Here is a 12,097-nt window from a genome sequence, read left to right on the forward strand (position 1 = left end):
TTACAGATCTCATAAACATGAAAGCTATTCATGAGGTACCTACGCACGAACAAGGTCAAGGTTTTTATTCCAGGCTATTTCTGGTGCCAAGGAAGGTATAAGATTGGAGACCTATTTTGGATCTATCCATCCTAAACACATTTCTTCTCGTACCAAAATTCAAGATGCTCACTCTACAGCAACTTCTTCCCATGCTGGGCAAGGAGTCTTGGCTGGTAACATTGGACCTCAAGGAGGCATACCTGCATGTCCCAGTCAGACAAAATTGCAGAAGGTACCTCATATTTCTTGCAGGTTCAACCCATTATCAATTCTCTGCATTGCCCTTTGGCGTATCTACTGCACCCAGGGTATTCACGAAATGCCTGGCATCAGTAATTGCCCACTGCAGACTTCAAGGGATACAAATATACCCCTATTTGGACGACTGCCTGATCCAAGCGGACAGCAAGCACATTCTTCTGAAACATTTGGCTAATGTAATAATGTTATTGAACTCTCTGGGATACACAGTCAACAAAAAGAAATCAAGGCTAATACCCTCTCGGAAGATAATTTTCCTGGGTGCCAATTTGGACACAAACACCCAGATGGCCTACCTCACGCCAGAGAAGCAGGGGCAACTAATTCAATACTTCAGAACACTAGCAAATTGCACCAGGCTGACTGCAAGGAAATCCTGCAGGCTCTGGGATTCATGGCATCTTGCATCTTACTAATCCCATGTGCAAAGCTGCATATGAGGAAACTGCAATGGTACCTGAAAAACATATGGTCTCAACACAGCCACAGTTTGGAAACAATAATACCACTAATTCCATGTCTGCAAAAGGAATTTCTGTGGTGGGCTTAAGCATGTCAAACAAACACAGGTCTTCCATTCAGCAAGCCTCTAGCAAATCAGGTCATCACAACAGACGCCTCGGACTACGCCTGGGGGGCACACATGACAGATCTGTGCATTCAGGGCAAATGGTCCCAAAAAGAAAAGCACCTTCACATCAATCAAAAAGAAATGCTAGCAGTAATAAATGCTATTATAGCTTTCAAGGACCTTCTACAACCAGGTCAACTATTGATAAGAACGGACAACACCACAGTTATGTGGTACATAAACAGGGAGGAACACATTCTTACCCCCTATGCAGACTGGCCATGTCACTTTGGAACATGGCCATGGACTTACAAATGGAACTACAAGCACAGTACTTGCCAGGCAAGGAAAACACGCTGGCAGACAACCTAAGCAGGAATATGACAGATCCACACGAATGGAAATTGCATCCAAAAGTTTTACAGAAATAATCCAAGAATGGGGAAGGCCAGACATAGATCTCTTTGCCTCCCACAAGAATCATCAATTGACAAAATTCTGCTCAAGGATCTTCCATCCAAAGGCCTGGAGAGTGGACGCTCTTTCTTTCAGTTGGACATCAATGACAGTTTATGCCTTCCCTCCTCTTCCTCTGCTGCCCAAAGTTCTATTAAAGACCAAAGCAGACAGACCAAAGATGATTCTCATTGCTCCGGACTGGCCAAGGCAACACTGGTACCCACTCCTGAGGAGCCTGACGCATTCCCCACCATGCACCCTGCCTCTAATGCCGCTTCTTCTGACTCAGCACAGTTTCAAAACTCTTCACAGCCAGGTAAAAACGCTCAATCTAGCCGCATGGAAGATTCCTTAGCATCACAACAGGCCCTACTCTCCAAAGAGGTGCAGGATGTCATTTTGGAGGCCAGGCGGCCATCAACTAGAAAAGCCTACTCCGCAAAATGGAAATGTTTTTGTGTCTGGAATGAGAAAAAGGGCCAGGATCCTGGAAAACTGAGTTTACCTCAAATACTACAATATCTGGCTGAACTGCTAAGCAGTGGACTTTCTTTCTCCTCCATCAAAATCCATGCCTCAGCCATTTCTGCAGAATACACTGATCCACCTTTATTCTCTCACCCTCTCTTAAGACAGTTCCTCAGAGGGGCTAAGAATTTAAGGCCTCCAAGAAAACAACCAATACCTGCTTGGGATCTTAATTTCATTCTGGATAAACTGACCCTGCCTCCCTTTGAGCCAGCTGCCTCATCAGATTTGCAATATTTGTCCTGGAAAACAGGTTTCCTTCTGGCTATCACCTCAGCTCGTAGAGTTTTAGAATTACAGGCTCTCAATGGCTGTCCAGCCTTTTATCATCTTCCATCAATTCGTGAAAGTCATCCTCTGTCTGAGGCCACCTAGGAGGATAGTGGCCTCAGCTTGTAACCTGAAGTTTGTGCTAGAAAACCCGACTTTATCATGATTTGAAGCAGATGCGTAAGCACTTCTAAAATTTCGCCCTTAGAAAGCTGTTTTCTTTGTAGCTGTTAATTTTGCTACAAGAATCTCTGATGTACAAAACTGTCACAGTGTCTTTCTTTTAGTTCCATAAGAAGTTGACCCTGCATGTTAAACTCGCACTTGTGCCAAAAGTCACTATAGACAGCCCTGAACTAAGTTCAAATCTTTGATGTGCATAGACATTAAGGTACGACTACAGTGACAAAAATTCTTGGTGTAGATCCAAAAGTGACTAGCACTCAACTTTTTCTATAAGACCCTTGGCAGGACCTTGCAGGCAGAAGTCAGGGTCTCTTTCAGAAAAGGGTACTACAGCTACTACTGCCTTTCTGAAAGGAGCTCGTGTCCTTCACATTTTACAGGTAGCCACTTGGTCTTAGGTTCACACTTTCTCTAAAAAAAAAAAAAAAAAAAACTGCAGGCTTGATGTATAAAGGTCAAGGGCTAGACAAGTCTCTGCTGTCCTGAAGGGCACCCTCCAGTTGTCATCCAAGCAAGAAGCCATCCTCCATAACTGCACTAGACTAACTTTTAGAATCTTTTCTGCAATTTTTGACTGCAACAGTGACACGAAAAACATATTTGTGTAGGCAGCTTATAAGTGTAGATCTTTGAGGGTGGTTGCTGTTGCAGTCCTTTTCCTCCTCCTCCTGTCCTCCCTTTTGCACTGTGACAGTGTGTCTGAGGTGTGCACCTATAGTATACCCCTTTCCCCTTTTGCACCTGTAACCTGTTCCTGTTGGATTTCTCTCTGACAGAATTGCCGCAAGAATGCAGTCTGTCAGCCTTTGATTTAGATGTGGCTGTGGCCAGTTAGTGGGGGCAAGAAAGACCAACGATGGCACAGGTGAATTTCGCTTGCATGATATGCAGTGACATCAGCCCATCTTGGAAGGATGCTCACCTCTGAATGTCAGGCTGGATATTGTACAACCAAAAAAAGTTATGGAAACCAGGGTAAAGGTCCTCTATAAGCACAACAAAGTAAGAAAACTAGAAGACCAACCACAGCCGTGTGGCCGTGAAAGCACTTACTCTTTTTATTAAAGTTGCTTTACACCTGGCCGTGGTTGGTCCTCTCTAGTTTTCTTTGGGTGTTGCACTCGCCCAGCAGCAGAGATCCATACAAGTTTGTCTGAAACAGTGGTCACACTGCAACATTTTCAGTCATAGTAAGCTGCCTACACAGTTATTTTTTTTATTCTATGCTCTAAAGAGAGTGCTGTTAAATGACTTGGTATTGTCCATAATAATGCATTTAAGATGTGTAAGCCTTTTGTGTGTGTCGCTGTCTTATGAATTCATCCCATCCAGCACTGGTTGTCTGCTTTGTGTCCTTTGCCTGCTGGGATATACTGCTCCTTCGCCACGACCTTGAACAGTATAAAACAAGTATCAAATCCTGAATGAGTGGACAAAGGCAGACTAAAGAAAAGTAGTTGTGCTGTTCACACAGAATGGTAAGCATTTTTTGGTGCATGTTTGAGGTGAGCTTTCAGACTAATAGAAGTGCAAGCAAATTAGAAGAACATAGTGGACTTGATCTGCTATTTTCTGTATTTACATGTCATTCATTTTTCTTTAATTCTTTGTAGGCGATATGAAAGCGTAATTAATCGACTTTACACTGGGATTCAGTGTTACTCTTGTGGAATGCGATTTACATCTTCACAGACTGACATCTATGCTGATCATCTGGACTGGCATTATAGGCAGAATAGAACTGAAAAGGATGTCAGCAGGAAAGTTACACACAGACGATGGTACTACAGTTTAACAGTAAGTGGTGTACTTCTAAAGTAAAGGTCAATAATTTTAACTTTATTCCTGTCTTTTTTTTGATGGTATTACTGTCTTAAGTAGTCTCTCTGGCAGACATTAAGCCAGCCCTAGGCTCCCTTGCCGTGAATTTCTCCTTGTATAACAGTAGCCTGCAGCACAAAGCACTGTTTATGTGGTGGAAATCCCAATGTTATGGGCTAAAAGGGTGAAATTACTTTAATTCTTTTAGCAGTATTAAGAGTCAGTATTTTAGTTTTGAGACAGAATTTTTTATTCTGGAAATTTTATCCCTAACTTCAGATGTTAGGTAGTCTGATCTTACCTTCATTTTTACATATGGGTTCGGAGCCGATCCTCTGCTCCGGCTCGGCCGATTTACAAGCTGGAAGACTTCTGATTGGCTCGTGGCTAAGCAGGTATCCCACGGTGCACCAATACAATCCCCAGATACCATTTGCCGCGTCGACGAGTTCAGTTGTGCTTCTCTTGGCTCTGGCTAAGTTTTTCAAATGCTTTATATTCAATATCGTATATCAATGCTTTATTAGAACTTTTATTGTATATTTAGTGTTGCTAATATATTAGGCAGTTGTATTGCTTGCCCTTTTTGAGTGCACCTTAGTTTACTAGTGGTTATTGGTATCCTGTGTGCCAGTTAGTTTAGGTGCCGTTGTGCATTTTTTGATTATTAGGTAGAATGTTAATTTTGGTGGTTTTCCGCTCTTAATCAACAGGGGCTCCTGTTGTCTTGTCTGTTGTTGTTCTGACCTTTTTGGTCACCATTGGCAGTTAGTTTTCTGCTATATTTAGATTGTTTTTGGCGGGGATCCGCTTGTGAATTTACTAGGATTATAGCTTCCCTAGTATACTATCTGTTATTAGAAATATAGATTTATAGAAATTTATTGTCATTTATGTTTTCTCTTGTGTGAGTGGGTTTTCCTTTCTGGTCTATTGTAAATTAGAAGACCTAGCTTTTTCTACACCGGGCTAGGCCCGTTTAAGTTAGAGGGACCTAGTCCTTGTGTAACATTAGGGCTAGGCCCATTTTAGTTAAAGGACCTAGTCCTCCTTTTTCTCTCTTTCAGTCTCTCTGGGTTTTGTGTGTATAATTATGTCTAAGGAAAGTAAGGAGCATAAACCCACGGGGTTCAAAAAGTGCATGAAATGCTCCCAAAAGATGTCTTTAACAGATGGCCACAGTAGCTTTGTCTAATGCCTAGGGGCCATCCAATCGCAGGAGTCATGCTTGATGTTCTTCGTGTTTCACTGTTGCAGTCATTACATTTGGGTAATCTGCTGGCAGGTTGCCCTCAGTCGGCCTGAATAACAGTCTTGGGTCCTGCGTCGGTTGCTGTCTCCTCTTTCATGATGCCAGGGGTATAAAACATGCAGCAGACGCCATTTTAATCCGCCTTTCTTGCCGCGCAATGCCCGAAGGAGAAGCAGTTCGCAAGTGCCGGTCGGCCGACTGCTGAAATTTTCATTTTCGAGTTTCAGAACCAAAGTCTTCAACCTAAAGCTAAGTACCCCGTTGGGGAAACTTTTTCTTGCTCCTTACCGATGTCAGTAAAAGTTAATTGTATTACTTGTGGGAAGCAAATACCTCATAAGGATTTTCATTTGTACTGTATTCCTTGCCTAGGCCCTGACCACAACGTGCCTTGCTGTCGGTTTTGTGCTAAATTTAACCAACGCACTATTAAGCGTCTGTATGTTTTTGCTTCTAAATACTTTGGCTCAAGATACTATCCTGAAATGTCTGTTAGCAATCCGACTACCGGAATTCACAAAAAAACGCAAAGAAAAAGACAGACCGTCGTGGTCCAAAACCGGCGACAAAGCTTCTTCTAAGCTAGTCGGCCGGTTCACCTGTACTCAGTGAGGCGCTTTCGCAGCCCCTGATGCCTGCTACTTTTGATTCGCAGGCCTGCCAAGACCCATTCGGAGTCCGGTATGCCGCGAGATTCTTCAAGCATTGAACCCGCGAATGTCTCTCCCTTGGATGGATCCAGAGCCGCTGAGCAGGCACCGGCTTTTGAGGGTGTTTTCAGGCCTAAAGATTTGTATATTAAACCAACGCCATCATCAAAAACAAGGCCAAAACCAACTTCTATGTCTAAAAAAAAAATGACGCATGAGCCACGTGCTCAGGCCCCTATGCCTAAAAAACAAATGATCAAAATGGCTGAGGATTTAATTACCTTGATCAGGTGTTCCCAACCCCCTCCTGCTAAGAGGCCTAGGCAAGGCACTGATTATGAACCTTTCCATTTCTTCTGATTCCTTTTCTGATCAGGAATTTTCTATTCCACCTTATGAGGACTCTGATGCAGAAGAATCCATCCCTTCTGCTTCTCCTGAGGATTTTTCTTTCGGAGAAACTTTGCATACCTTAAGGGAATATTTTCATTGGGAGAGTCAGGATTTTTCAGAATCCAAAAAGAGACCTAGGGATTTTCTTCTTTCTTAGCATAGGCCTTTGGCTATACCTCCTGTTCTTAGACATTGTTGATGTTTTCTCAGAATCCAGCATGGCTCCTGATTCCCTGCCTCTGGCTCCTAGTAAGCCAGACAGATAATACAGGGTTCCTGACTCCCACAAGTTTATTTTCAAAAATCCTACTGCTGATCCTGAAACCATTTCTCAGGATCCCAAGGGTGTTGAGGCTTCTACTGCTAAAAATTCTACCCCCTTTTGATAGAGACTCCAGGGCACTGGATAGATTGGGTAAGAAGGTTTATACGTCTGCAACCCTGGCAATCAGGGCTTTAAACTGTCAATTTCATATGCTTAAATATCAACAGCACGTCATGGGCTTACTTAAACAGAAACTGATGTTGATTTCTGATTGTGTGGAAAATAGAGATGCTCTTCGTGTTTCACTGTTGCAGTCATTACAATAAGGTTATCCTGCTGGCAGGCTACCCTCAGTCGGCCTGAATTCCAAAGTCTAGGTCCGGCGTCGGTTACTGTCGCCTCTTCCCTGACGTCAGTGCGCCAGGGGTATAAAAGATGCAGCTGACGCCATTTTCTTTAGTCTTTCTTGCTGCGCGGTGCTAGAAGCAAAAGCTGTTCGAAAGTGCCGGTTGGCCGACTCCTGAGATTTTCGTGTTCGAATTTCAGATCTGAAAGTCTTCATTAAACGCCAAGTACCCAGTTGGGGAAACTTTTTTCTTGCTCCAGACCGATGTCAGAAAGTTAATAATTGTATTTCTTGTGGGAAGCAAATACCTCATAAGGACTTTCACTCTTACTGTATTCCTCGCCTAGGCCCTGATCACAACGTTTCTAGTTGTTGGTTTGGTGCTAGATTTAACCAACGCACAGTTAAGCATCTGTACGATTTTGCATTTCACTATTTTGGCAGAAGATTTAATTATACAATGCCGTCTGACCAGCCGACTACCGGAATTTACAAAAAACGCAAAGAAAAGGACAGGCATCTGAGGTCCAAAACCGACGACGAGGCTTCTTCTAAGCCAGTCGCCGGTTCTCAGTGAGGTGCTTTCACAGCCCCTGACGACCGCTACTTTAGAGCCGCAGGCCGCTACCAACTCCCACGTGGAGTCAACCAGGCCTTTAGAAACTCAAGGTATTGGACCTTCGGAAACTATTCCCTCAGATGGGTCCGGAGCCGCTGAGCAGGCATCTGCTTCTTAGGGTGTTTTCAGACCTACACAATTATATGTTAAAACTACTTCAGCTTCAAAGGCAAAGACTAAAGCACCTTTAAAGACAAAGAAACAAGTGTAACAGCCTCATGGACAGGCCTCCATGCCTAAAAAACAGATGCTCAAGATGGCCGAGGACTTGATTACTTTGATCAGGGGTTCCCACCCACCCCCCCAATAAGAGGCCTAGGCAAGAGACAGATTATGAATCTTCAGATCAGGTTTCCATTTCATCTGATTCCTCTTCTGATCAGGAATATTCTCTTCCTCCCTATGAGGATTCTGATGCTGAAGAATCTATCCCTTCAGCGTCTCCTCCTGAGGATTATTCTTTTGGGGAAACTTTACATACCATGAGGGAGCATTTCCACTGGGAGAGCCAAGATTATTCAGAATCTAAGAAAAGGCTCAGAGACCTCCTTTTACTACCACAACATAAGCCTCTAGCTATTCCATCTGTGTTAGACATTGTAGATGTGTTTTCAGAGTCCAGTCTGACCCCTGATTCCTTACCTCCAGCTCCTGTTAAGCCAGACAGATACTACAGGGTTCCTGACTCTCATAAATTCCTTTTCAAAAACCCGGCTGCTGATCCAGAAACTATTTCTCAGGGACCCAAAGAGCTTAAGGCTTCCACTGCAAAAAACCCTACCCCCTCTGACAGGGATTCTAGGGCACTGGACAGATGGGGAAAAAAGATTTACACCTGTGCTACCTTGGCTATAAGGGCTTTAAATTGTCAATTTCATATGCTCCAATATCAGCAATATATTATGTCACTGCTTAAACAGAAAATGTTGATAAATTCTGAATGTGCAGAAAACAAAGAAATGCAGGATTTATTGCATGCAGCTGAACAAGTTGGAAAGCATACTTTGCAATGTGGTTTTGATTCTCTGGAGGCGGCCTGCAGGGCCGCTGTTACGGGTTCTGTCATTAGGTGGCATGCTTGGTTAAAGGAACAAAATCTACCTGATCACGTTAAAGCAAAATTATTACATGCTGTATTACAGCATGATACCTTGTTTGGTGTTGAAGCAGAAGAGGTGTAAAAGAAGATGGAGGACAATGCTAAATCTATGCAGACAGTCAAGGATGTTTTGCAGGTACAGCCTCCAAGATTTAGCAGAGACTGGCCTACAAAGAATTGGTCCTTTCCAGTGTCAGACAGGCCACAAAGGGGCAGATACAGACGCCGTAGAGGCAGATCCCATCCCCAAGGTTCGTACAGGTCTAAACAATGGGGTGCTTCTACCTCCAAAAGTGGAGAAGACAAAGCACAGCCATACAGGAAACAGTCCCAATAACTTCCCCTGCCTGCGCCAAGCACTTATCTTCTGGCAGCACCTTTAGGGGGAAATTTGCACTTTTTTCTCAAAATTGGCACATAATAACCCAGGACAAATGGGTCTTAGACATAGTGTCACAGGGTTACAAATTTCATTTTCATACCCTGCCAAGGGTAAACGGTTGGCCTGACCTGCCAAAAAAACCAATGGACAGAGGCACAAAAACAAGTCTCATCCCTCGTGGACATTAGGGCCATTCAACCAGTACCAGGGCAAGAGCAGGGACAAGGATTTTATTCGACTGTTCTTGGTACCCAGAAAGGACAAAGCCTGGAGACAAATACTGGCCCTATCTATTCTAAACACATAAGTTGGATATTCCAAAATTCAAAATGTTGACTTTACAGCAGCTTCTGCCCATGCTGTGCAAGAAGGCTAGGCTTGTGACTTTAGACCTAAAAGAGGCATTACCTGCATGTCCCAATCAGACAAACATGCAGAAGATACCTCAGATTCAAAGCTGGCTCAATGCACTACCAATTCCCTGCACTGCCCTTTGGCTTCTCTACTGCGCCCAGGGTCATCACAAAGTGCCTGGCACCAGTAATTGCATTCTGCAGACAGAGGAATATAAATATATCCTTACTTGGACGACTGCCTCATTCAAGCAGAGAACAAGGACATTCTACTACAGCATCTGGCGTTTGTAAAGAGATTACTACCATGCCTAGGGTACACAGTCAACGAACAGAAATCAAAACTAGTACCCTCTTAAGAGAAAATATTCCTGGGTGCAAGCTTAAATACAACTGCCCAGATGGCTTATCTCACGCCAGACAAAGGCAACTGACTACCTATTTCAAAATGTTGGCAACAAAGGCCCAGTTATCTGCAAGAAAAATTCTGCAGGCTTTGGGCTTCATGTCATCCTGCATTCTACTAATTCCATATGCAAGACTGCATATGAGGAAACTTCAGTGGTACCTAAAAAGTGTTTGGACTCAACATTGCCGCAGCCTGGAAACAATAATTACTCTCATTCCCTGCCTGCAACAGGAGTTTCGATGGTGGGCGAAGGCCTGTCACCAAAACAAGGGACAGCCATTCACTTTACCCCCAGCCAGACAGACATTAACAACGGATGCATCAGGTTATGCCTGGGGGCCCATATGGCAGGAAGATGTATTCAAGGCACATGGTCCACAAACCAAATGCATCTACATATCAACCAAAAAGAGATGCTAGCTGTTCAAAATGCCCTGATGGCCTTCAAGGACCTACTTCATCCGGGACAACTACTGATAGACAGAGACACCACCATGGTCATGTGGTATATAAACAAGCAAGGAGGCACTCATTCTTACCCCCTTTGCAGACTAGCCATGAGTTTGTGGGACACAGCATTGACTTACTAAGTACATCTGCAGGCACAATTCCTGCCAGGAAAGATAAATACTCTGGCAGACGAACTAAGCAGAAACATTATGGATCCCCACGAGTGGAAATTGGATCCACAAGTCTTCAGCATGATAAGGAAATGGGGACGCCCGGACATAGATCTGTTTGCCTCCCCTCACAACTGCCAACTAAAGAAATTCTGCACAAGGACTTATCACAGACAAGCATGGAAAGTGGATGCCCTATCTTTCAGCTGGAAAAACTTAACAGTATATGCCTTTCCACCACTGTTTCTCCTTCCCAAGGTCCTCCTAAAGGTCAGACAAGAAAAGCCAGAAATGATACTGATTGCCCCAGACTGGCCCCGCCAGTACTGGTATCCAATCCTAAGGAACTTGTCTCAATTCCCAGCCTGGACCTTACCTCAAATACCTCATCTACTGTCCCAACAGAACAATCAGATCCTGCACAGTCAACTCAAGACCTTAAATCTGGCAGCATGGCGGATAATGTAGTCACACAAAACACACCCTCTCACTGAAGTGGTGTTGGACGTTATTTTGGAGGCCAGGAGGCCTAGTACTAGAAAATCTTATGCTGGAAAATGGAAAAGATTCTGTGCTTGGAACCAGGCACAAGGAATTGACACAGCTGGACCAAGTATTCCTCAGATTTTGCAATACTTAACTGAGATGCTGGACAATGGGCCATCCTTTTCCTCAATTAAAATTCATGCCTCTGCTATCTCTGCTCATTACAGTACAGAGCCACCAATTTTTTCTCATCCTCTGTTAAGACAGTACCTCAGAGGAGCCAAAAATTTAAGGCCTCCAAGATCATCACCAATACCTGCATGAGACCTCAATTATGTCTTGGAAAAACTCACTCTGCCTCCTTTTGAGCCAGCCGCTACAGCTGATATAAAGTTTTTATCTTGGAAAACAGCTCTGCTCCTAGCAATAACCTCTGCAAGACTAGTTTCAGAGCTACATGCACTCATGGCTGTGGAACCTTTTATCATTTTTCATCCAGACAGGGTTTCCCTGAGGACAAACTCGACATTTATGCCTAAGGTAGTGTCCAGTATGGCCCTTAACCAAACTGTTGTTCTGCCTATCATTTATCCAAACCCACAGAATAAGGGGGAGAGAATTCTGCATTCTTTGGACATACACAGACAGCTATGCTTCTACTTGAACAGAACCAAAGCTTTCAGAAAGACAGAGACATTACTAGTAGCATATGCTGCAGGTTCACAAGGAAAGGCTTTCTCTAAGCGGACTATTTCTAAGTGGATAGGCCACTGCATTCGTTTCTGCTATTCACAGCATGGCAAGCCAGTGCCTAAGGGCATTAGGCCACATTCAACCAGAGCAGCTGCTACTTCAGCCTTCCTCAGGGGAGTACCAACCAAAGACATTTTACAGGCTGCTTCCTGGAGTTCAGTGCACACCTTTACAAAGCATTATCATTTACCACTCTACTCTAAATCCAGGGTAGGCTTTGCCACTGCAGTTCTGCAGGGCCTCATAGCCGCCCCTAGTGCTATTTAGCTCCAGCCTCCCAACCATAGCTTTGGGATTCAACCCAATTGTAATGACTGCAACAGTGAAACACG

At 43.9% G+C, this 12,097-nt stretch overlaps 1 protein-coding gene across 1 annotated transcript in view; it reads left to right on the forward strand.

Annotated features, from left to right (window-relative positions):
* PCF11 (PCF11 cleavage and polyadenylation factor subunit) overlaps positions 1 to 12,097 on the forward strand; it is a 587,359-nt gene that overhangs the window by 353,691 nt on the left and 221,571 nt on the right. Inside the window, exon 13 of the mRNA XM_044072002.1 lies at positions 3,931 to 4,114. Coding sequence (XP_043927937.1) covers positions 3,931 to 4,114 — 184 coding nt within the window. The remainder of the gene's footprint in view (positions 1 to 3,930; positions 4,115 to 12,097) is intronic.

The sequence above is a fragment of the Protopterus annectens genome, chromosome 5.part0 (assembly GCF_019279795.1).
Source record: "Protopterus annectens isolate FY-2018-M chromosome 5.part0, PAN1.0, whole genome shotgun sequence".
In the NCBI taxonomy this organism is placed as follows: Eukaryota; Metazoa; Chordata; order Ceratodontiformes; family Protopteridae; genus Protopterus; species Protopterus annectens.